Here is a 25334-nt window from a genome sequence, read left to right on the forward strand (position 1 = left end):
ACAGAACCTTTAGCCTTAAGAAGGAAAGAATGAAAGGATCTAGTCCTGTGGTCAGAGCAGGACTTTTAGAGAGCAGGGAGGCTTGAGCTTCCACTCACTGTCTAGAGCCGTGGTCTCCAAAACGAGGAGAATCCACTGGAATGTGGGGAAAATACTATTTTTATCAAAAACAAGAAATTAAGCTTTACTGATATCCACTCTACAAGCTGACCCTGCGACCCTCTACATCCATGTGGGCCAGACACACGTCAGACCAGCTTTGAGACAATAGTCTGTGGATGAGCCCAGTGCAGAGGGCGGCAGTGGCCGCCACCCCTTCCTTCGCTGCTGGAGTGTCACTGAGTGCTACCGTGGATTTCCAGTCCTGGTTAACAGCATGTACTCATTATATTATCTATATGTTAATATTAACTGAAATTAACCCTGGGCAAATGCACAAGGGCCTGAACGCTGCTCAGAAAAACCAGAATCTAAATGCTAATATGTGAGCGCAGGGGATCTTTAAGAAGAACGGCAGAGCTGATTCTGTTCCTATATCTAGTATGTCACATTAACCATTAATCATTGTGGTTTTTTCCTTTTACCTTATAATACAACTTAGCAAGAGGTTGGCAAAAAATATTTTAAATTGTCCAGAGGATAATTTGAGATACAGTGACACTTGCCCTAAGTGAAGGCTGTGCCTCCAGAGATTGGCTAGTGATGGTAGCACCTGTATAAAACTGATATATGTGCATGTATATATAAATATATGCAACTTTTTACCAACAGGGCACATAATCAAAACATTTGAAACAAAACAAACAAACAAAAAACACAAAATACTGTGGGGAATTCCCTGGTGGTCCAGTGGTTAGGACTGTGCTTTCACTGCCGAGGGCCCGGGTTCAGTCCCCGGTCGGGGAACTAAGATCCCGCAAGCAGTGCACCAAAAAAAACAAAAAACAAAAGACATTTGGAAGCCATGGGCCTACGGGAGTCTATGACATTTTCTAACCTAGATATCAGAGTCTGGAAACAACCAGCAGGACCCACCTGATCCGGGAGTACAGAGGGTTAAGATGAGAAGAGGGAAAAACCAGAAAACAAAATAAGTTTATTCGTCCTCCTTCAGAGAACATTTTCCCTGAAATAGAGTCTCCCTGACACCAGGCACAGCTTCCACGACTGAACCGAGAGGACCTTCTTTCCCTTTACTTCTCCAACTAACCCAAAGCTTTTAAGACAGATGCCTGAAACCAAATCGGAGTGAAAAGCAGTGGCAGGTCTTCCACAATCCCAATTTTAGAAAGTTCAAGCTGCCACAGGAGAGGCTGTTGGGAGTGGCCTCCAGTTGAGATGAAGCACCCACTGCTGCAGTCAGCGGAAGGTCGCTAGTCCTGGCAGAAGGAAGGGCTTTGCTGCCTCCAGGATGTCCAGTTTAGGGTCCAGTGAGCGGCCAAGCCCCTCCAACACCATGATGGCAAACACAATTGAGGCAAAGTTGCTCTCAAGCTTTACCTGAAACAGAAAAACAGTTGTTCTTTCCGAAGCCCATTGATATACAGAGTGTCCTGGGTAACATGTCACCATCCACTCCCGGCCTCGTCTACCTGCCCATGTGATTTTTATCATCTACCTAACATTCTTTTCCCTACCCAGTCATTTTTCCCACCATCTCATCTACTCACCCAACCCCCATCTACTAGAAATATTAAGGAAAATATAGGGGATGCAGTGTGTACAGCTCTTCTCTAGGGGAAGTGTGTAAGTGTGTGAATGACTTAAAAATACTAAAGTGAATAGTTTACAGCTACACCGGGAACCAGAAATCTAAATAAGGGTCATTCTTCAAAATCCACAGTAGTCTTTTTGAGACCAAGCATAACTGGCTTTGCTCAAATACAGCAGAGTTTCTTCCCCTTTGGAGCCAGGTTAATAGTAATAACAATTTACGAGGATTACCCAATTAATTCTCAAAAGTACTCTCATTATCTCCGTTCAGTAGATAAGGAAGCTAAGGCTCAGGGTGGCTCAGGTGGTGACTTGCTCAAGGCCTCTGGGTGAGGAAGAGTAGAGCCAGCATTTAAACCTAGAACAAGAATCTCTTTTCAGGTGGACAGAAGGTCAGGCAATGGAAGGTTGACTCATGGGGAAATAATCTTTGTTAAAAGTAAAGCGGGGGGGCTTCCCTGGTGGCACAGTGGTTGAGAGTCCGCCTGCCGATGCAGGGGATGCAGGTTTGTGCCCCGGTCTGGGAAGATCCCACATGCCGCGGAGTGGCTGGGCCCGTGGGCCATGGCCGCTGGGTCTGCGCGTCCGGAGCCTGTGCTCCGCAACGGGAGAGGCCACAGCGGTGAGAGGCCCACGTACCGCAAAAAAAAAAACAAAAACAAAAACAAAAAAAACAAACAAAAAAAAAGTAAAGGTGGGGCTTCCCTGGTGGTGCAGTGGTTGAGAGTCCGCCTGCCAATGCAGGGGACACGGGTTCATGCCCCGGTCCAGGAAGATTCCACATGCTGCGGAGTGGCTGGGCCCATGAGCCATGGCCGCTGAGCCTGCGCGTCCGGAGCCTGTGCTCCGCAATGGGAGAGGCCACAACAGTGAGAGGCCCACGTACTGCAAAAAAAAAAAAAAAAAAAAGTAAAGGGGACTGGGGACTTCCCTGGTGGCGCAGTGGTTAAGAATCTGCCTGCCAATGCAGGGGACACGGGTTTGAGCCCTGGTCTGGGAAGATCCCACATGGAGCAACTAAGCCCATGCATCACAACTACTGAGCCTGCGCTCTTAAGCCCGCGAGCCAGCCACAACTACTGAAGATCGTGTGCCAAGAGCCCGTGCTCCACAACAAGAGAAGCCACCGCAGCGCGAAGCCCGTGCACCACAGCAAAGAGTAGCCCCTGCTTGCCGCAACTAAAAAGAAAGCCTGTGCACAGCAACGAAGACCCAATGCAGCCAAAAATAAATAAATAAATTTATTAAAAAAAAAAAAGTAAAGGGGACTTCCCTGGTGGTGCAGTAGTTAAGAATCTGCCTGCCAATGCAGGGGACACAGGTTCGAGCCCTGGTCCGGGAAGACCCCACATGCCACGGAGCAACTAAATCCGTGTGCCACAACTACTAAGCCTCCACTCTAAAGCCCATGAGCCACAACTGAGCCCAGGTAACACAACTACTGAAGCCCGAGCGCTTAGAGCCCGTGCTCCGCAACAAGAGAAGCCCGCGCGCCACAATGAAGAGTAGCCCTCTCGCCACAAGTAGAGAAAGCCCGCGCCAGCAACAAAGACCCAATGCAGCCATATATAAATAAATATTTAAATATTTTAAAATAAATAAATAAATAAGGGGTATTTTTCCCAGCTAAGGCCCAAAAACTTGTCTGGGGAGTCATATGGCTGATCAGGAGAAAGCGGCATGTTACACATGCACACTCATCGTGGGAACGTAAGATTGTGCAGGCTATGGAAGACAGTATGGAGCTTCCCCAAAAACTAAAAGAAATACCATCTGTAAATCAACTGTACTTGAATTTAAAAGAAACTATGTGATCTAGCAATCCCACTTCTGCATAAATATCCAAAAAGAATTGAAAGCAGGATCTCAAAGAGACATTCGCACACCCGTGTTCATTGCAGCATTGTTCTTAGTAGCCAAGAGGTAGAAGTGGCCCAAATGTCCATCAAAGGATGAACGAATAAAGAAAATACAGTATATACATACAATGGAATATTATTTAGTCTTTAAAAAAAAGGCAATCCTATCACCTGCTACAAAGTACATGAACCTCAAGAATATTACATCAAGTGAAATAAGCTGGTCACAGAAGTACAAATATCTTATGATTCTACTATATGAGAAATCTAGAGTCATCCAAATCATGGACACAGAAAGTGGAACAGTGGTTGCCAGGGGCTGGCGGGGAGAGAGGCATGGGGAGTTTTTGTTCAGTAGATACAGAGTTTTAGTTTTGCAAGATGAGAAAATTCTAGAGCTCTAGAGATCTGTTACACAACTTTGTGAATGTGGTTGACACCGCTGAGATGTGCACTTGGAGATGGGTAAGGGTAAATTTTATATTATTTTTTTAACCGCAATTTAAAATGTTTTGAATTGTTTTAAATTAAGTGCCTGGTGAAGCACTTGAATAGAGTGGCTGTACTCGATTGGCCCTCTCTCTGCTGTCCTGTCCTGAGAATCACAATGACAACAGCAAACATCTAAAGCTCTGGTAACCGTTGTGTCCCACGCAGTGTATGAGGAAGGCTGTGTGCCAGTGGGCGCACCGGAGGCCAGAGAACAAAGCAGCTGGGAGTGGGGCTCCGCAGTCGGGCTGCGGGCACAGGGTCGGGCACTACCATGGGGGCCACCTGGCCGGGGGTGAGTTGCTCGGTGCCGGCCTCGAGGAATGTTGCGGGGATTAAATCAGATACTAATAAATGTTACACAGCTAAATTAGTTGCGTAGAGGGGAGTCACGGCACACTGCTACCGTTGTCAAGGCCTCATCCGGCCCTCCCAGCGGCCCCGGGGAGACTTGGAGAGACTTGAGCAGGTCAGAGCTGGTTGGTGCAGAGCTGGCTGTGAGCCTCACCCTCCGGCTCCCCGTCCCGTGCAACTGAACTCCCAGGAGTGTGTGTTCATTCCAGGTTCTCTCCAAGCCAGCCCCCTAGCAATGATTAAAGCTTTCCCCAATCCTAAGGTGATATTTAAGTCATTTTTTTTTCCTTTTTTTTTTTTGCGGTACACGGGCCTCTCACTGTTGTGGCCTCTCCCGCTGTGGAGCACAGGCTCCGGACCCGCAGGCTCAGCAGCCATGGCTCACGGGCCCAGCCGCTCCGCGGCATGTGGGATCCTCCCGGACCGGGGCATGAACCCATGTCCCCCGCATCGGCAGACGGACTCTCAACCACTGCGCCACCAGGGAAGCCCGAAGTCATTTTTAAAATGGAACCTGTCAAAAGTTTTGGAAAACAAAGTTTTTCACCAAAAACCCCGCCAATGTGGGATCACAACGTGACCAAGGAAAGATTTTGCCAGACGTCAAGAAACAGAAACAGCACTCTTCACCACAGGGATCGGTGCATGCAACGTTTTCAAAAACAAGATCTCACATAAGAAAAGTACCTGTCACCACCCTGAGGCCACCCACCTTCCCCAGATCCCTCCCCTCCTGCCTGACCAGAGGGCGAGCTCTCCACCCAGACCTCACCTTGTGAGTCATCAGCAACTTAAAGACATTCGAGAGAAGGATGGAAACTTGAAGCTGGAAAACAGAATAAAGAGTCTGCAGAGGCTGCAGAGCCCCCAGGAACCCCTTCTCCCTTGCCTGCCCGGTCCCACGGCCACACGCACGCACGCACACACACACAGCAGTGAGCAGAAACAGACTGCCTGACAAATCCCAGAAAGGACTGCATGCACACAAGCCCAACTTGCACCTCACAGCTGAGTTCAAAGACCCCTCGGAAGGACCAGCCTGGAGGCCTCTACCCCCACACTCCCGGCACACACAGACATCACTTCGGAATCAATAAGACAGGCAGCGCCGGGGGGCCCGCTGCCGCTCCCCACTGCCAGTGGGCCACCTCTTGTTCTGACTCGCTCCAGCTAGCGTGGACTTGGGAATGAACTTGGGAAGAAAACTCAGGTTTGTCAGAACTGTGTGCAGAATACCAAGTGGGCTCTGCTGCAGGTCTAAATAGAGGGCGTGAACATTCGGTATGTCCTCTGTCTGCTCAGGGGCCTCAGTCCTCCCTCGCCCCACCGCCATGCTGCGCTGAGCTCCACGGACATAAGGCAGCAGAACAGCTGACCCCCAGTCTGGGCAGGGCAGGTATGCAGCACTACATATGTCACCGTCCCAGCAGCCACCCAGGAGAGCCTGGTCAAGGAGCCGCTCTTGAAAGCCGGGATTCCAGAGGGCCTCCTCACACCTCAAAGATGTGGGCAGAGGAAAAGCTTTGTTCTTTATCTGCCTGAAAACCCAAGCCCCTCGAGACTTCCCCCCATGAAGAGGCCTCCCTTAGACCTGTGGTTTGCTGTGTCCAAGGGCAAGGTCAGTAAACACCCCGAGGCCCCTGCGCCTGGAGTGGCCTGCTCACCTTTTCCAGCGTGATGGTGTTCTTCCTGGCCTGGGTCACCAGCCTGGCCATCTCAGCCTTAAATCCCTCCACATCCTTGCACTCACTGGCCCGGGCATGATGCAGGATGAGCTCAGCCACTCTTTGGCCCTGGAAGACGCAAAAGAAAAAAACTTGGTAGAGTCAAGAGGGCATAAAACTAGATGCTCTGCCCAAACTTCTTCATATCCTAGTTGTTTCCGCCCCAAATTTTCTACCACCCTGCTTTTGGCCACCCATCCTTTTTTAGCTTTACTTCCCCGCCCCGCCATACCTGGTAAATAGTCAAGGTCTTTTGCAGCTTGTCTTGGGCAGTGGGGCCCCACCTATACTCAGCACAGTCAAGGAAAGGAGCTGCACTGTCTCCTTTGCCTCCAAGGCCACCCAGGCCCAGCAGCAAAGCCAGTGCCTGCTACACGGCACTGCCGACCAACCCACCTGGCCCAGAGCCACCAGGACCTGCCGCCAGCCTGGACCAGCCACACCATCCTTGAGGGCGGTCTTCCCGCCCGAACAGAATTCCCTGCTCACGGCTGACCCAGCCTCTGTGCTCCAGCTGTCTCACCCCTCCTCCACCCAGGAAGCCCCTGATCAAAGCCTCCATGGTCTCCCCAGCACCCACGCAGCCCCGGCGGTCACAGCCCAGGAGCCAGGCTCCTCCTCCTCGGCTGTGACCTTCTTCTTTTGCCCAAACCTGTGCAGAGGAGCACCTCCCACCCCCTCACCAGCCACTGCACCTCAGTGTTGAACCTCGGCCCAGGAGGTCCTTTCTACCTGGCTCAGGCTCACGCCTCTGGTCTGCCCCCTCAGAAGCCTCCTAAGCAGGGGTTCCTCTGAATTTCGCCTTTTCTTCCAGCTTTCTCTTTCCCAGGGTCTTTCTTGCTGGAGAATTCACTGTCCCCCTTGATGTGGCACTTTAGGTTGACTCAGTAGAGGCTTCGCTGAGTCCTTTTTGCTAAATAATAATTCTCAACCACTGGAGCCCCTCAGAGGCACGGGGTGAGGGGTTAAAACCACTTATGTCCCCCCACACCCGCCCCAATCATGTGTTTTCCCACACCTGGAGAATACGTTCCCTGAGCTGCTGCTTCTCACCAGCCCCACCTTCTCGCAGCAAATGGCACAGACCAGGGCGGCTGTTATTCAGTCAAGAAGCTGGCGTTCCCAGGGCCCAGCTGTACACTTACTGAGGAAGGAAGAGAGACCACCAGAACACCAGCATTTGGGAAGGAGGCATGTCTTCCCATCATTCCAAACCATGAGCCGCTCGAGCAGGCCCGTTCGGGCCACAGAGCCTTCGGCAGCTTCACTGTCCTGCTCCCCTTCCTCCTCCCCGCTTCCTCTCTCTGCTCCACCCATTCCGTCAGGAGCGCCCTTGGCAAACACAGGCATTTACAAGAATGACAAACGCTGAGGAGCCCCAAGGTTCCCAAGGGCCTAAAAAATTCACCCCCAAATCCCGAGAGCCCAGTGGGTCTCACCTGCCCCATCACCACGGCCATGAAGACTTCCCGGAAGTTCCTCAGGTCGGCAGCCTGCAGCTCGGCCACAATGCCGGCGTCCAGAAGCACCAGGCACAGCGGGCACCGGGCAGGCGTCACAGCCACTGCCAGCGCGTCACAGACATCTACCTGCTGAGGCTGCGCCTCTTGGCTCTTGGGAAGACCGTCGGCGCCCTGAACCAGGATGTTCCCAGGGTGAAGGTCCGCATGGACAAAGTTGTCCACAAATATCTGGGAAGAGATCAGAGCTACTCTAGGCTAAGTCAACCTCACCATCCCATCACCACGAGGCCACGTGTGGAAAAGCTTCCAGGGTGACGCGAGTTCTCGATGATGAATTACAAGGCAGAGAGGTGTGCGTTTTATAAAGCCTCAGAGCTTGATATCATTGATTGAAAATTTGTACAGGGACAAGCCAGGTTGATGTTTTCAGGAGAAAATTTATTTTCAAAGTAAAGAGCATTAAAAATGATCATAGGGGAACATGATCAAAGACCAAACCGCATTTCAAGAGACTTATTTTTACTCTATGAGTTGAGCAATTAATATTCAAATTAAAAATTATCTAGTCATTGTTGACAGATTTTCCCCAAACCTCTCAGTTCTTACAATTCATGTAACTTCCTTCCTTCAAAAATATTTCATAAATCAGACTTTGCCTCCATTACCTCCATCTGTCCACATAACGAAGGCTAGCAGTGATCCTGACAGCTGTACTGGCACATGGAATCGGGGAGGCTGGGAGAAATGGCTTTGAACCTGCTAAGCAGGAAAGAAAGCCCCAGGCACTGTGATGGAGGGAAAGTCAGGCATGACTTTGTGGAACAGGAATCTGCCTGCTGTGAAAGAGCATAGAAACCACCAGCAATCCTTCTATGAGGGGAAGGAGAGACCCGGGGCAGAGGTACAGAACAGCTGCTGCTGGAGGGGCTCCTGGGGGCCTCCTTCCAGCCAACACAGAGCCCTTCCTCCTACTGGATTCAGGCCAAAGACCCCATCCCTCATGGTGGTCATGGCAGCAGGTCACTGAGGGACCCTTCTAGTCCAGATCCTGGCTCTGCTGGAGGTAAGGGAGGCTGCTATCCTGGTGGAAATCCCAGGAACTGAGGAAGCCGGGGCCTGCACACCTGTAGGATACGGTCACCAAAGGCTAGCTGACCCCCGACCCTGGGACAGAACCTCCTGGCACCTTGCTGTTAGCTGAGCCCCAGGGTCCTTGATCCCACAAGCTGGAAGCCCCCCGTGATCTCCCAACTCCTGAGTGCTGCTTAGCACTGCTTCTCCCCTAGCTACTCCTCCCTGCACCCTCCCCTCTGGCCCACGGTGCGCCTCGGAGCCCTGTTACTGGGGACAAAGTCCTCTCCCCACTGAGCTTCCACTGTGCTGACAGTGGAAACCCAGCTCTCCAGCGACAACCCCACTTCTCCAGGAGCCCCTTGGGTGAGGGCTACCTATTCTCGATACCCACGCACCCCAGGGCTGGAGGTGAAGTCAGAGCCACTCAACCACCAGCCCCTGTCACCCTGAGCCCTCTCCAGGTGTCTGGCTTACAGCCTCCTGTGCTGTCTGCCTGCACCACACCACCGTCCCGCTCGGCGCACCCATTCCCACCTCTGCCCCACTTCTGCCACCTGCCTGGCCCTCACGGCTCCACCTTGGTTACCTGGTTTCTCTCCTCCTACTCTCTGACCACACGCCTGGTTCCTTCCTACCCCGATTCTGTACCCCCAGACCTGGGCACTCGTCCTCACTATGCATCCTAGACCAGCTGTCTGTGCCTCGACCACTCTCTTCTGTGCCAACCACCAGGAAGAGTTCAGACCCTCGACAATCTCAGTATCTTTTTTTTTTTAATTTATTTATTTTTACTTATTATTTTTGGCTGTGTTCGGTCTTTGTTGCTGTGCGTGGGCTTTCTCTAGTTGCAGTGAGCGGGGGCTACTCTTCGTTGTGGTGCGCAGGCTTCTCATTGCGGTGGCTTCTCTTGTTGCAGAGCACAGGCTCTAGAGCACGCGGGCTTAGTAGATGTGGCACGTGGGCTCAGTAGTTGTGGCTCGTGGGCTCTAGAGCACAGGCTCAGTAGTTGTGGCTCACGGGCTTAGTTGCCCCGCAGCATGTGGGATCTTCCCGGACCAGGGCTTGAACCCGTGTTCCCTGCATTGGCAGGCGGATTCTTAACCACTGTGCCACCAGGGAAGCCCGTGTATCTTCTTTCCTTGCTCCTACACATGAGCTGCTAACAATGCTGGGTTCCTGCTGTTACTACTAGTGATGAAATAACTGATATTGCTTTGGGCTCACTATAGCCTTTTTTGAGTGTCAACTCATTAGTAATTATTGTCAGGCCATCCTCTCCAAGGAGACAGCTAGACTTCCTTCACATCCCGGAGGAGATGGTGCCACTTCCTGAACAAATCCTGGGGCTGGGACGGCCCATCCTAAATGACCCTCGGGTACCCGTACTTCACCCACTTAGCATCGCCTGTCTTCCCACTAAACGGGGATGTTCCCTGAACATTGTTGTCATGTCTCTTTTGCTCACAACTGTAAATCCAGCACTTAATTCAGTGCCTGGCACGTAGCAGGTGCTCAACAAATACTTGCTGAATGAATGAATGAAATAGCATGTAACACCCGAGGTGGTCTTTGGCTGTTTGTCTAAACTGTAGGCAAGTCGGGTGGGGCCTGGGTCTCCCTCCCCACTCTTGCACAGAGACACAGCGCATAACACGGAGAAAGTGCTCAACAGAAAGCTGTAGAAGAAGGCGCGTTTGGGTCAGCTGGGCTATCTCGAGAGCTGACCCTCTCCAGCCAGCAGCCGTTTGCTCGGCCGAACAGGGTCCCCCACCTCCCGCCTCCCACACACAATTCCACCGCGTGCCAGCTGAGCGGCCGCCCTGCCGTGAACTCACCATCTTCAGGAGCATGTTGATCCCCAGCCGCGCAATCTTCCTCTTCACGTCCCCGGGAATCCCTGCTTGCTGGTAACTAGACACAGGCACACTCTCCTGGGGGAAGATCGGGGAGAGAACAGCTTCAGCCTGCACAGCCCGCGACTGCCCCGCTCCTCGTCTCCACGGGGACACACCCGCACGGCCTTCCCACTGATGGGGAAGTGACCCGGAGAGGTTTTCCTTTCTTAGAGCCCCTATGAATCTGTCACCCACAAGATAATTTTAACCTATTTACCCTTCCCTTCTACAACACGTATCAACAAGTCCCATAGGTTTACTAGGGAGGAAATCCAGCGGCTGCCACCCACAGGTAAGAGAGGCTTTGCTGTCAGGGTGAGCTTGTTTCTGGTCAAGAATCAGCCAATGGGGACAAGAATGAGCTCTGTGACCTCACAGGAGGGAAAAGAAAAGGAAGAGAGAAGAAAGGGGAGCCAGTCAGTACGTGTTTCGTGTTTCGTATAGGTTAGTTATTTAATTGTCAAAGCAGCCTATTGAGATAGATCTTGTTATCCCTAATTAACAAATAAAAGAACTAAAGCCCAGAGAGTTTAAGTAACTTGCTCAAAGTCACACAGCTAGTAACAGTGGGTCATTCAGGTCACTCCTCTGGATCTCATTACCATCTTTACAAAGGAGACTGAACCAGGAGACAGCTAAGGCCATGACAGGAATACTTGTTGAGCACTTTCTCCGTGTTGAGCACTTTTGCCGTGCAGTCTCTGTGCAGAGGGCATTTTGCATTCAATGTTTCATTGACTCTTGGGACAACCCTATGAGGCAGGAAGGGTTGCCTGCTGTTGTACAGGAGGGAACTGAAGCCAGCCAGCAAATACAGTGGCAGAGCAGACTTCCAAATCCAGAAAGTCTTAGGTCAGGGCCAGGCTCTCAGCCACCTTGCTACGCTGCCTTCCACCCTCAGGCGTATCCAAACCCCTCTCAGTTTCACAGGCAGTAATCACATGCTCTCTTGGCTTTTGTCTTTTCCAACTCAGGCCTTCCTGTGAAGGGGAGACAACCTGACTATGAGTAAAAGGCGCGGCCAGGGGAAGCTCTCAGTCTTACTTCAAACGTTTCCACCAAGACATCCCTGGTGACAAAGGGACGCAGAGGGGTGGGGAATTTGACAGAGTTCACATTCAGGAAGTTGCATTGGAAGTGTTCTAGATTCCGAGCTTCATAACGCAGGTCAATCTACAGGGAAATGGAGAGAAGAGGTGAGGGAAGGGGTAGCCTGGGCCCAGAGACAGCAAAATCTGAACCCCCCAAGAGCTAGCAAGTCCCGAGATTCACCTGCCTTCCCCACCTGCTCTCTTGCAGAACTCCCAAGAAACTCGGGCTGCCCCAGAAGTCTCAAGCCCCATCCCTACCCCACGACGTGAGCTCCAAGCTGCAGACAGCAGACACGCTGGAGAACTTGTCTAAACTGAATTTACGTTCACCCTGCCCCCAGTCACCTGCGAGTCACTGCAGATTACACCTTCTCTCTTACCCTCCATACCCATGGGAGACTCAGTGCCATCAACTCTGCAGCCCTCACCACTCTCAGATCTGTTCCCCTTTTCCATCCCACTGTTCCTCCCACGGTGACTCAAAACCAGTCACCTGAACCCTAACAGAGGTGTCCTAGTTGGGCTCCCTGTCCCCCATCTTCCCTCTCTCCAATCCATGTTCTGGTGTCCCCCCCACCCCACCTGCAGGACGGAGTCTGCATTCATTAGGATGACGTCCAAGGTGGGCCATGGTTTGGCCCCTGCTTCTCTCTCCAGGTCCATCTCTTGGGGCGCCTCCTCCTTCCTCTACTTCCCCAAACTCCAGCTGCACCCAATCTGCAGAGTGCTGAACATCTCAGCCTGCCAGATGCCTCCCGTCTCAGTGCCTTGTTTACTCCCCCTGACTGGAATGTTCTTCCCCCATTTGGGCCAACTGCAAACACTGCCCTTTCGCGAGTCAGCGCAAGCCTAGGGAGCCTGGACCCTCAGGGTGGAATGACCACTTCCCCTCTTGAGCCTCAGCTGAACCCGACCGAATCTGTAGAGACTCCTATTGTAACTCATGCTTTTTCTCCAAATATTTCACATCAGCCCTCCTCCTACTACTATATATTCCTTGAGGACAGGAAAACCTCACTTGTTTTCTTAGTTCACCAGCTTCTAACACAGTTCTTAATACATGTTACATGAATTTATAAATGAACATACACCCCCTACATACACCCAGACTCTAAGATTTCAAGGCTGGGAACGTGATTGGACCACTCAGAGCTACAGCTGGTAGGAAGAGTTGATTTTTGAGATAAATGGGGTGCGCTATAGAGGTCTAAGCTTCAAGTGATGGGATCCCATGATGCCTATCAGACTTCTCAAAGGGGAACTGAAGCTCAGATGGTAGAACTGAGAGTGATTAATGCCAAGATGGGTGTCAGAAAAGAAGTTATTTTTCTCTGTTTTAATTTTCTTTTATTATCAAACCTACACAACTCCATAGCATAAAGCAAAGCTTTCTAAACGTTAAAACGCATCCCTGGGGCTTAAAACCCTAAATCAGAGGACATAAGTGAAGACTTGGTACACTGCTTCTGAAAGCCTGCCAATTTCTGTGCCAACCGCCAGGAAGCCAGCACAGATGCCTCCTTGGAGCCCTGAGAGCCTCCAGCATGTTTACCAAGTCTGGCTACTTAAACAGGTGTCCCAAGGGCCCTGGACAACGAGGAGGTCCTTGTCTACTCATTAACCCCGGAAACAAAGCAAACCAAAGGCACCGTGTGTGACTTCGCTAATTCTTCTTCTGCTTCTGGAGTTCGGCCATTGATTGTGGCACAGATAATGCTATATGTTCCACCAGAATCATTTCATTTTCATCCCAGACACTAAGGAAGACTGCCTTCCCCAAGCTCCCTTGTAGTTACACTGGGCCCGTGTGATTAAAGCTCTGACCTGTAGACTGGGAAGAAGTGATATATATCACTTCCAGACCTGGCCACAGAATCCTTTACATGACCCTCCGTGGTCTCTCTCCCCATTCCACACTGACCCCAGATGACAAATTTGGGAGGAAACTGGGTCCCTAAATAACTATGGAGTAGAGCTGCCACTCACTCCCTCAGTTCACCTGCATGGAGCTTTCATATAAGCAAAAAATAACATTGTTGCATTAAGTCACTGAGATTTGGATATTCTTTGTTATATCAGCTAGCATCACCTATCCTGACTAATATACTACATTAGCCACAACGCACTGGGAAAATACTCATCCATTCAGCATTTACTAAGCAGCTGCTAATGGCAAAAACTGTTGTGTGCTATTTACAACTGAGGGAAAGAGAATTCACCTGTTGCACCATGAGCTTCTCAAATTCCTCCACAATCTCAGGCAAGCTGAGCCACTTGATTCCTGGCAAAAGTGCAAGGACTCGGCTGCCCATCTTCATCAGCAGCAGGTCCATCTGCACCTGAGCAAGCAGGCCAGGGTGCAACACCTGCCAAAAGGAGGCACAGTGAGACAGGAGGGATCAATCAACCCAGCCACGGCTGGGTCCTACCGTCAAAGGAGAGTCAGCAGGCTTCTCATCAGAGCAAAGGAGAAGCAGTCCCAACGCCCAGGATGCTCCTGCATTCCTCCCTTTGCGTCTTCCTGAGGAGACTCAGAGGGCAGCTCGCCTGCATGGCACTCAGCTTTGCTGGGAAGCATGGGTGGGCTTCTCCTTCAAATACATTAAGTTTAGATCAGTGATTCCTAAACATTAGTGAGCATAAAAGTCACCGTGGGTTGCTTGGTGAAAATGTGGACTCCCAGATCTCCTCCAAGACCTACTGAGTCAGGGACTTCCCTGGTGGTCTAGTGGTTAAGACTCCACGCTCCCAAGGCAGGGGGCCCGGGTTCGATCCTGATCAGGGAACTAGATCCCACATGCGTGCTGCAACTAAGATCCAGCGCAGCCAAATAAATAAATAAATAAATATTTTTTAAAAAGACGTACTGAATCAGACTGGCTGGAAGGGGAGCTGGGAATCTGCATTTTACTGAGTGTACAGGTAGCTGAGTCAGGTGGTCCAAAGCCTGCAAAATACTGCTCTAGAGTCACAGAACTCCAGAGGTGGAATGGAAAGAGTTCAAACTCCAGTTCTGCAACCCATTTCCTGTATGAAACTGGACAAGCTGTGCAACTTCTCTCAGCCTCCTGTTCTATCATTTAAAACATGCATATAGGGGACTTCCCTGGTGGTTCAGTGGTTAAGACTATATGCTTCCAATGCAGGGGGGCGCCGGTTCGATCCCTGGTTAGGGAACCAAGATCCCACACGCTGCGTGGAATGGCCAAAACAACAAACAAAAAAACCCCATGCGGACAATAACCCCTACCTCCACCTCAAATCCTTTTAGGAATAAAGTGGAGTATAAATAAAGATATAAGAAAAAAAATGCCTATCTCGGGCATCTAATAAAGATTAAACAATGCATCTGACGTGACGGGCATGTTTCCTGGTATACAGCAGGCATCCACTCCTTTTGTATCCCACAGAGCAGAGGGAACCTTCGAGATATTTTGGACCAGTGTTTCCTAAATGTGCCTAATGATGAGAATCATTTGCAGCATTTATAAAAAGCCAGGCCCAGGCTCTTCCCTTGGAAAGTATAACTCAGTAGGTCTGAGTGAGGCACCCTTGGGAGGGTTTTATCTGAGGAGGTAAAAGAGAGCACCAGGGTATTTGCTACTAGCATCTGCCAGTTCTCCTGGGGACGTGCTGAACAGGGGTGGAAAGGTGTGGAGAGAAGAGTTGATGGAGCCCGGGAAGGGGTGATTGCAAATAAAGAGAGAAGGAAACCACTTCTGTAAAATGAACGCCACCCTCTTGGGCTCACCACAGCACACCTAACACAGTCTGTCTCCGATCTATCCTGACCCCAGAGCAGGAGGTCAGCTGAATGGTGGGTCCTCCACCCACAGCGACAGCCAACTCCAAACCCTCTTCATTTTCCTCTTTCAGACCATTCGCATCACCACTCCTTCAAGCCAAGAAATCAAACAGCTTGCACATCACAGGCACTCAGATAACGGTCAAGCTAAAAGAAATCAATGGAAGGCAATGTGGGGTGACTTGCAAAGGGGGACTTCCTGATCTGGGCAGCTCCGTGGAGTCGGTGAGATTTTAGAGATGGGAAGGGTCTGGCTGCAAACATCAGAACACTTACTTTCACGGCCACGGGGATGAGGTGATCTGGCTGTGGTCCATGGGCGAGTCCCGAAGCCTGAGACAAGGCTGCATTCGATCCAACCAGGTCAGCTTTAGGGAAGAGCAGCCCTTCTAGAAATGACTGGTCGGCAAGACTTCCTTGAGGCCTCCACGCCTTCCCCAAGTGTCCAAGGAGCTCTCCCAGCCCCCGGACTTTCCCGGCTTCCGAAGAAAGCTGCAGTCTGGAGGCTGTGGCCAGTCTCCGGATGCTGTCATTCTCCAGGAAGGCAGGATTGGCACGTGCTTTGTACACTTGGGCCACGCAGCCGGAACCCACAGGCTCCTGCTTCTCAAAGCAAAGGACCCTTCCCCAGTCCTCTCCGAAGGCCTGCCGTAGGAAGTGTTCAGTGTGGGTCCAAGGATGGGGCGTCACCTGGACGTGCAGCTTGGAGAACTGCGCACAGAAAGCCTCTGAGAAGAGATCACGCCGGGTGCTGGCCCACTGGCCGAGTTTGATGTACGTTGGACCGGAGGTCTCGGTGGCTTTCAGAAGCAGGTGGAGCCAGAGCCTGGAGACGCTGGGAGCCAGGTAGGTGAGGGGGTAGAGTAAAAGGAGGGGGAAGAATTTCACCAAGAGCGCCCCCGCGCGGAGCCAGATCCGCAAGTGCAGAAGGAGGCAGCCTAGCCGCTGCTCCGGGGGGACTCTCTCCAGTGGCCCGTTTTCAGCCAGGTCACTCCAACTGGTCCTTTGCCGACACAAGCTCTCAGGGACCCCCTTGCCAATGTCCTCAGAGGCTGAGATGAGTTTGGGCAAAGTGCCAAGCAGAAGCCAACAGAGTCTAGCCTTGCGACAGCACCCAGAGGGTCTCAAAAGGCCGAGGTCCTTTCTGAGCTCCAAGCCCCTTAGGTGCGACAAGCAGACCCTGACAGAGAAGCGCCAGGGGGTCACCATGCTCTCCCAGAGGTCGCGGTCCAGGCTGCCTGCCTCCACTTAAGGAGCACCCATCTTCGTTCCTTCTTTCCGCAAGGCTGGCCTGAGTCTGGGCCCCAGCTGAGTATTCCACTTGAAAGCGAGGCAGCTGTGAGACTCGGGGAGCTCAGACCTCGCCTCGCGTGTGCAGCCTCTGCCGGGTCCTGCTGCGAGTCCTGCCTCCTCAGGGCCGCCCCGCCCCGCGGGCCCGCAACCCTGCCCCGCCTCCGCCGCAGGAGGGCTGGCCCATCAGTCCCCGCTCCCTGCCGGATACCTCGCCTGGGTCTGAGGCCCGAGGGTTTTCGGAACTGAGAGCCGGAGGAGCCAAGCCAGGCCCAGGTCGGGGACGTGGCCCGCGCGGGTGGAGACAGAGCCGGGCCGCAGCAGGGTCACCGCGCACGCCGGCCGGCGCGCTGAGGGGCTGCGCGGGGTGGGGCTGGGGGGACCGTGCGGAGGGCCGCGGCGCCAAGAGCCCGGGTCGGGGTGAGGAACGGCCAGGCGGGGCGAGGCGTGGAGAGCTGGGGCGGGGGGCGGGGGCAGTGCGGGCGGCCGGGGACCCGGGCACCGAGTACGGTGTGGGGAGGAGTCGGGCGGGGTTGTAGAGAGCCGAGTCCCCGCACGCGGTGGGGTCCGGGCGCCAAGGGCGTGGAAGGGGCGCAGAGGGCCGGGGATCAGAGGGCCAGGGATCGGGGCGCCGAGGGCCGGGGATCGGAGGGTCGGCTATCGGGGTGCCTAGGGCCGGGGATCGGGTGCCGAGGGCCGGGGATCAGAGGGTCGGGGATCGGGGTGCCAAGGGCCGGGGATCGGGCCGCGGAGGACCGGGAGTCCGGGCGCGGAGGACCCGGGATCCGGGCACAGAGGACCGGGGATCCGGACGCGGAGGACGCAGAGACCGCGGTATCCGCGTCTTCCGGGACCGCCCGCCCGCAGGCTCGGGGACCGCCCCTTAAAGCCGACGCGAGCCGGACTGCGGCCGAGGCTCACCCGGCCCTTGCGTCTCGGAGTCCCAGAAATAGAATTAACCCAAAACGCCAACGCGCCCTCCACGCCCCCTTTCCCCGCTGCGCGTCTGTCTCTCCACTAACATCCTTAGCTTTCCTTACAAAGAGCGCGGAAACGTTAGGTGAACTGAAGGCCGGTTCCGGAACACGGGTCTGTTTTTCAACTGAGCGGGAAGTGGGGGGTGGGGGTGAGGGCGGGGGTTGGGAGCGTTGTCCTTGGACGGCTGGAGTCCCTGGCTGCCCCGATTTGGGGAACGTGTTTGGACCTTGGGGAGTGGCTCCGGAAAGAACATTCATTCATTCAACCAATACTTATTAAGCTCCAGTATTTCTTAAACTCAGTCCAGTATTAAGCCCCCAGATGGAAGGTGTTTGGTGTGAGGTTTTTGGGGAGTTTGTTTTTTTAACCTTGAAGAACCAAAGGAAGGTCAGCTACCTCTAGAGAGCAAAGGAGAGCAGAACAGAGCTTGGAAATCAGCCAGCACAGCCTGGGAGGGCCCAGTGGTCTTATGCTCTGCTCTTTGGGGCTTAGGAGGCTGCCCTGTGCTGGGGTACCACAGTCACCTCTACATACATGACCCTTTATCTCCACGAGGGTGACAGGCTTCAACAGAAGTCTGCCAGGGCCTCACAAGTGGAAGGGCCCTGGGGAGGGAAACAAGGTCGTGGCCCATGCCTGCTCCTGGAAGTGTGACTGCCACTCACAGCCTAAGGAGTGCTCGAAATGTGGGAACTCCTGCAGTGCTAACTAATAATCCATATCCCATTTCCGCAAGATGCGGCAGACCCTTTTAAAGTTCCCTAGACAGAAGTCATACCTACTACCACTGGTTTCAAATATGGCCAGCTATTAATTATGCCTTCCCAGCTTCTTCTGATTTATTTATTTACTCTGTCCCAAAGGTGTAAAATATTCTTGTATGACTCTGATTCACCAAAGGGCTTATTGAGGACTTAATCTGAAACCAGAGTCTCTCGGTTCTAGCCCCCTAATTAAGAGGTAACCACATGAGTGGACACCTCTATGTGCCGCGGGAGGATGGCCGAACAGTTGACCAAGTCGGTGCTATTCGTGTGTCTGGGTTACCAAAGAAGACTTTGCCACATTTGATGATATGCTATGTATGGATGACAGCAACCTGAGAGATTTGAATAGAAAAAGTAATCAAGTTAAAAACTGCAGAGCGAAAATTGAACTACTTGGGGGCTATGATCCACAAAAGCAACTCATTATTGAATATCCCTATTACGGCAACGATGCTGACTTTGAGACCATCTACCAGCAGTGTGTGTGGTGCTGCAGAGCCTTCCTGGAGAAGGGTCGCTGACCCGGGTCCAGTCATTTCACGGCCCAGGCTCATCCCCACAGGCCCACGTTCTCTGTTGAGTGTCACAGTGTCACCATTCCCTAGCCAAGGCCACAGCCCTTTCTTCAGTTAACTCACTGTTTCTTTTTTCTTTTTGGCTGCGTTGGGTCTTTATTGCTGCACGCGGGCTTTCTCTAGTTGTGGCGAGCGGGGGCTATTCTTCGTCGTGGTGCGCAGGCGTCTCATTGCAGTGGCTTCTCTTGTTGCGGAGCACGGGCTCTAGGTGCGTGGGCTTCAGTAGTTGTGGCACACAGGCTCAGTAGTTGTGGCTCACGGGCTCTACAGCGCAGGCTTAGTAGTTGTGGCACACGGGCTTAGTTGCTTCACGGCATGTGGGATCTTCCCGGACCAGGGATCAAACCCGTGTCCCCTGCATTGGCGGGCGGATTCCTAACCACTGTGTCACTAGGGAAAGCCCTGACTCACTGTTCCTTACCTTAAAAAAAAATTGTGGATGGAAATCAGTTGTGTTTGGCCGAAGAATAAATAAAAATTTTTGATTCAAACAAACAAAAAAAAGAGGTAACCACATGACCTCAGGTGGTCTCTCTGGGCCTCTGTTTCTCCTTAAGCGAATTGCGGAGGGGAGTCTGACCAAAGCTATACAAATTCTCTAGACTTACATCTATGATTCTGGCAATTAGTATCTTTAACAGTAGTTAAGGGACTTCCCTGGTGGTCCAGTGGTAAAGAATCTGCTTTACAATGCAGGGGACACAGGTTCGATCCCTGGTCAGGGAACTAAGATCCCACATGCCACAGGGCAACTAAGCCTGCGGGCCACAACTACCGAGCTCTCATGCCTCAACGACAGAGCCTGAGTGCCGCAAACCACAGAGCCCACGTGCCCTGAAGCCTGCACGCCACAACTAGAGAGAAGCCCACGCGCCGCAACGAAGATCCCGTGTGCTACAACTAAGACCCAATGCAGCCAAAAATAAATTAAATAAATAAATAATCTTGGGGAAAAGAAAACAGTAGTTAAGAACAAAATTCTGGAGTTAAGTAAGCCTGGCTTTAGTTCTTGGTTCTGTGTAACCTGTATAACCTTAGGGACACGTTACCTCGCCTTTTGGAGCCTCTATTCCTCACTTGTCGGATGGAGGTAAGAACAGAACCTCCCTCTCTGGCTGTTGAAAGCAGTGAGTCAAAACTGTACATGACGTGGGTAATACCAGGTGTCACTAAATGTTAGCAAATATTGTCATTTATATTATCTAGATAAAGTGGTTCTGTTTCACAGATTTGGAGGAAACATCATGGAAGGTCTGACCTCAGCCCTTTGTGGCATCCTAGAAATTCACCTAAAGTGGTGGCTCAAACTTGAGCATCCACCAGAATCACCTGAGGGCGGGGCCCATCTGCAGCGTCTGATTCTGTAGGTCTGGAGTGGAGCCTGAGAATTGACAATTCTGACAGGTTCCCATTTGCTGCTGCTGGTCCTGGGGACACACTTTGAGAACCAGTGTCCTTGTGGTGGTGATGCTGGTGGTGCTGATGGTGATAAAGGTGCACCATCTCAAGGAGTTAACAGTCACCCAAACAGGTGAAGCTAAGGGATTCCCGGGGCCCATGTGGATTTCAATTAGGAGAACAGAGTTATACATATTAAGACACCATGGGGCTTCCCTGGTGGCACAGTGGTTGAGAGTCCGCCTGCCGATGCAGGGGACACAGGTTCGTGCCCTGGTCCGGGAAGATCCCACATGCCGCAGAGCGGCTGGGCCCGTGAGCCATGGCCGCTGAGCCTGCGCGTCCGGAGCCTGTGCTCCACAACGGGAGAGGCCACAGCAGTGAAAGGCCTGTGTACCACAAAAAAAAAAAAAAAAAAGACACCATGGACAGCAAAATCAAACAGTGGTATCAAATATGAATGCTAAATCAAAAATTGTAAGGGCAGCCTTTAAAAATTAGAGTTGTTGATTTGTAGTCAAGCTGCTTCTCACATGGGAAACTCTATGTAATGTTTCGTGATTAGTAACAGCAGGAATGTATTTAGAATAATTAATGAATTAAGAGACTGAATATACAGACAGACACTGGCCAGACCATATATGACAATAGAACTCTGACCCGTAGCCTCGGCAGCAATGGGCCCCGAATAGTCAGGACTTGGTCCCTGACTGCAGCTTCTCTAATTTTCACCCCCCCAATTATCAACTCAGGACCAATCAGAGAAAGCCAAATAGCCTCTCCAAACCAATCACACGCGATGCCCTGGCCTCCAGCCTCCCCGTGCCAACAACCTCCAATTCAGGGCACCTGAAGCCTTTTCTTTTTCCTCTGTAAACCTTTTCTGCTAGCATTTGATTCTCCACTTGTACTTGAGTCTCTGCCAAATGCAATTGATTGTAAGTAACTGACTCCCTTGCTATAGAAAGCTCTGAATAAATAGCCTCTATTTGTTCTCATTTGGGTGGTCTTCGTTTATTTCCACAGAATCTTCACAGTGATAAGTAAGCCCCTTAATAATCAACAGTTTCCAGTTCTTGGAAATGTTCCTGCTGGTATTAACTCTAGTACCACTAGGTGGCACCAATCGCTTGTGAAGTGCATCCAAATCTCCTGCAGGATGGGAGCGGGAAAGAGACGCCAAGACCCACCTGGCTGTGCTGATTTTTTCGCTTGAGCCAAATGACTGTGATTTTAGCATCTCCCACGTCACATTGTTACATAACAGATGTGATGCAGAGCAAGTATTTATTCAAGATCCTGGAGAAGGGGTTGGGGATGGGGACTTGGCTGGTTCTGGGGTTTTCAACCTCTGCACTTTGGACCTTTGGGGCAGGATAGTTCTTTGCTGTGTGTCGGGGGAGGAGCAGAAGCTGTCCCAGGATGTTTAGCAGTATCTCCGGCCTCTACGCACTCAGTGCCAGAAGCACCCCCCCTTTCCCAACTGTGACAATAAACTATGTCTTCAGGGACTTCCCTTGTGGCGTAGTGGATAAGACACCATGTTCCCAATTCAGGGGGCCTGGGTTCGATCCCTGGTCAGAGAACTAGATCCCACATGCATGCTGCAACTAAGAGTTCGCATGCCGCAACTAAGGAGCCCACATGCAACTAAGGAGCCTGCGAGCCGAAACTAAGACCCGGTGCAACCAGATAAATAAATAATATGTCTTCAAACATTGCCAGATGTCCCCTGGGGGAACAAAGTTGTCCCTAGGTGAGGACCACTTCTTGTGGAGGACAGCTCTCTGCTGAGACCCTTTCAGCATCCTGCTGCCCTCCCCCATCACACATGCGCACTTTCTTCAGAACAGATACCGGGAAGGGACACCCCTGCATACCCCTCCCACAGCCTCCACTTCATCCCCACCTTGGGCAGGCTCTACGCCAGTGTGTCTCCAGTGGGGACTTGAGCCACCTCCACCAAAAACACCTGGGGTAGCTGTAAAAATGCAGATTCGCGAGCCCCATCCCAGTCTCCCTGCATTAGGATCCCTCTGGGGAAGAGTAGCATCTGCTTTTCCCCCAACAAGCCCAAGGGGATTATCAGGGAAGGAAAAAGTTTGAGAAGCACCGACCCCACCCTACCCCTAGGTCCTGCTTGGTACACCTAGCCTGCAATTAGCTCCTCAGGGAGTTGGACCCTGGCATGAAAATGCTGGCTCTGGGCCACCCACATACATCTACTCCCTAAGCCGGTAGAGTAGAAATATCAGAAATACTGGAAAAGAACACTAAGGGAGAAGGCCCCTGCCCCTGCCCCGCCTGCTGCAGTGATTTTCCATCCCTTCCTCCCTCACGTCGGCCCCTCCCCAGCCCCTCCCTTTCTCTTTCCTTCACTTCAGCTGAATTGTCTCCATTAACCTCTTCTCTTGGGATTTCTCCTCCTCTTGTCCCCACCTTCTGGTTTCCTGGATGGTTGCCGCAGCTCTACCCTGGTGCAGGTGCTGCCCCTGTGCTGACGCCGCGTGGCCTGGGCAGGTCCCCAGTGCCCGTCTGTGAGGCCCCTTCCAGCTCTGCCGCTGCAATGCCCACCATGCTGCGTACAGCTCTGCTGCTCCCGGTCGGTCCTGTAACCAGGTCCTCCCTCTGTTTGCAAACTGGGCAGATGAGGACGGTAGCTCCTGACCAGCGGTCCCGACAGCAAAGGTGGGAAGGGGTTGTCTGGGGTCATCCCAGCTCTGGCACTCATTCATGGTGGCCTTGGGCAAGGCACCTCGCTCTTCTTGGCGGTTGCTTCATTGGTAAAAGAGGCTCTGCTATTAGAACCTACCTCCTGGGTGATCTCTGGGAAGCCTTGACACTCCCTGGTACCTGCTCAGGCACACAGGAAAGAGCAGAATGAGAATAAGCACTTTCTCCGCCTACCTGAGCGGGTGGGGACTGGGGAGGACCTGAGGGCCATCTCGCCCCATCTCTCCAGGAGCCCGAGACCCACAAACGGCAGTTGCCTTGCCCAAGGTGGTGCTGCCATCTGGGGCAGTCAGAAGCCACCCAGGCTTGCCTTTGGCCAATATATATGTATTTTAAGGTGATGTATAGTTGATTTACAGTATTGCATCTTTGGCCAATATTTTGATTTTGATTTGATTTGATCTGAGAGATATAGGAAGTGGATCAGATATTAGGGCCTTCCAGAAATATGTTCTCGCCCCCCCCGCCCGCAAGGTGTGCCCTCTGAGAGGCAGCACAATGACTTACAGCCATTTGGAGCTCTGAAGGCTGAGATCAGGGTCTGGGTGGGTGTTAGCAGAGGGGACGAGCTGGCAGGCTTTAAGCCCAGAGGTGTGGTGCCCAGATCCTAACATGTGATGAAAATGTTTGAAGGGGATTCTTGCCACCCCCTTATGTCTGAGGAGATTGCCTAGTTGGTCGGGAAACAGAGGGGAAGGCTCTGAGAAGCAAGAGGTGGAAGCCTTGTGTCCTCGGCATGATGCAGAGCCAGTCCGACTGCCCTACTGTGTTCTGAAATCACAGTGCACAGGAAGAGCGAGACCTGCTGAAACACAGAAGTTCATGCCTCTAAAAGAGTATCTCAGTCACCATCCTCTAGTTCCTCTCCCTGAAGTTTAACTGGATCTTCCAGAAGGAACAGAGAAGAATAGAGGCGTAGAGGGTACTGGGCATTGCAGGTACGATAGTTGAGACTTTGCCTAATGGTGAAAGTGCAGGCCTTCCATGACTCAGTTCTCTCTTTTTGTCATAGATACACTAATCCTTGTAAAGTTATGAACACTTTAACTCTGTGGGAAAAAAAAACCATGACCCTTCAAAGTAAGCTAGGGGCATAGGAGTGAAACAGGTGGTGCTTATGCAAAAGTTACAGGTGATTGTCATATTTGCCAATTCGGTGATTCTCTGAGATTTCCAGTGGTACCCTGACAAATGTCAGTGGTGACCAACAAATGCCACCTTCTCCACAGCACCCCATAACGGGCCCCCACAGCTTCCAATCTCCCAGCCCCAGCACAGGAGGTAGAAGGCAGGAGAGCATCAATTGGGGCAGGGCGGAGGGCAGCAAAGACAGGCCCTTCGAAGCTAGGGGAGGATGTCAGAGCACCAGGGCCCTCAGTCTGGGCTCTGCTCACCCCTTCCCCTGGGTGGCCTCCACTTCCCCCGCCCCATACTTCCCCTCCCATCCCACACCTCCTGGATGACATTTGATTGGGACCGAGAACAAACCCAGCCTGGGTTTGAGGTTTGGGTGGGATGCTTGGCTTGGTTTTATTTCCTCAGAGGGAGGCAGCTGGAGGTTGTGGTGGGACTGCGGGAGCTCGCATCCAGCTGCCTCTGGGCTGGGGAGAATGAGCCACGGAGGCAATGCGAGTAGCATGGAATGAGGACGGCAGGAGGGAGATGGCTTCCTGGGGAGGAAAGGAGTAGGATGCCTGCGAAAGACTGAGGCAGCCCTGCCGCCAGCCCAGATGGTTCCGTGGGCTCAGGCCCATTCTCAAGGGATGAGGAGAATCTTCACCAAAGGCATGTCAAGGTGAGGCTGTGGACTTTCCCTGCCCCTAAAACAGGCTCCTTCCTTCCTTGCTCTACCTGCCCCAAATGTCACGGCCCCAAACATAGATAAATGATTCCTCTCCCCATCCAGCCTTCTAGATAAAATAATAATAATTTAAAGAAATAACCAAACTTCTCATCTATCATCTACTGTGTGTATAACTTTCAACTACACGCTGGCAGGCCAATGGGCTTGAGATAGAAGTTCCTGCCGGGCAAGGAGTCGAAAAGGAATGGGTCACAGTGACCCAAGCAAGTGGTGCCCAGTCTCTGGGGAGCGGTGTCAGAGATGCCTGTGGCTTCCAGAGCAG

At 52.2% G+C, this 25334-nt stretch overlaps 1 protein-coding gene and 1 long non-coding RNA gene across 6 annotated transcripts in view; one reads left to right on the forward strand and one right to left on the reverse strand.

The window, feature by feature from the left end:
- Window positions 1-12036, forward strand: part of LOC309826910 — a 16302-nt gene extending 4266 nt beyond the window's left edge. Inside the window, exon 3 of the long non-coding RNA XR_014297153.1 lies at window positions 11871-12036. This is a non-coding gene — a long non-coding RNA (uncharacterized lncRNA). The remainder of the gene's footprint in view (window positions 1-11870) is intronic.
- On the reverse strand, window positions 922-16848 carry ADCK2 (aarF domain containing kinase 2). 5 transcript variants are annotated; one of them, XR_014297151.1, is made up of 9 exons: window positions 15744-16848; window positions 13882-14028; window positions 11616-11744; window positions 10512-10607; window positions 7579-7830; window positions 6080-6208; window positions 5188-5241; window positions 1945-2071; window positions 1370-1500 (listed from the first exon to the last, which is right to left on the reverse strand). XR_014297151.1 is itself a non-coding variant. In XM_082661361.1 (8 exons), the coding sequence occupies exons 1-8, from the start codon at window positions 16674-16676 to the stop codon at window positions 1360-1362; spliced, it is 1881 nt and encodes a 626-aa protein (XP_082517487.1). In that variant the 5' UTR covers window positions 16677-16848; the 3' UTR covers window positions 922-1359. The 5 variants fall into 5 exon arrangements, 3 of the variants coding, with proteins under 3 accessions (XP_082517487.1, XP_082517486.1, XP_082517485.1); XM_082661361.1 differs by lacking the exon at window positions 1945-2071 and having other exon boundaries at window positions 922-1500; XM_082661360.1 differs by lacking the exons at window positions 1370-1500; window positions 1945-2071; window positions 5188-5241 and having other exon boundaries at window positions 6098-6208; window positions 7202-7830.
- Window positions 16849-25334: the final 8486 nt, after the last annotated feature.

Source organism: Grampus griseus (assembly GCF_964374135.1).
Source record: "Grampus griseus genome assembly, chromosome: 9".
Classification (NCBI taxonomy): Eukaryota; Metazoa; Chordata; class Mammalia; order Artiodactyla; family Delphinidae; genus Grampus; species Grampus griseus.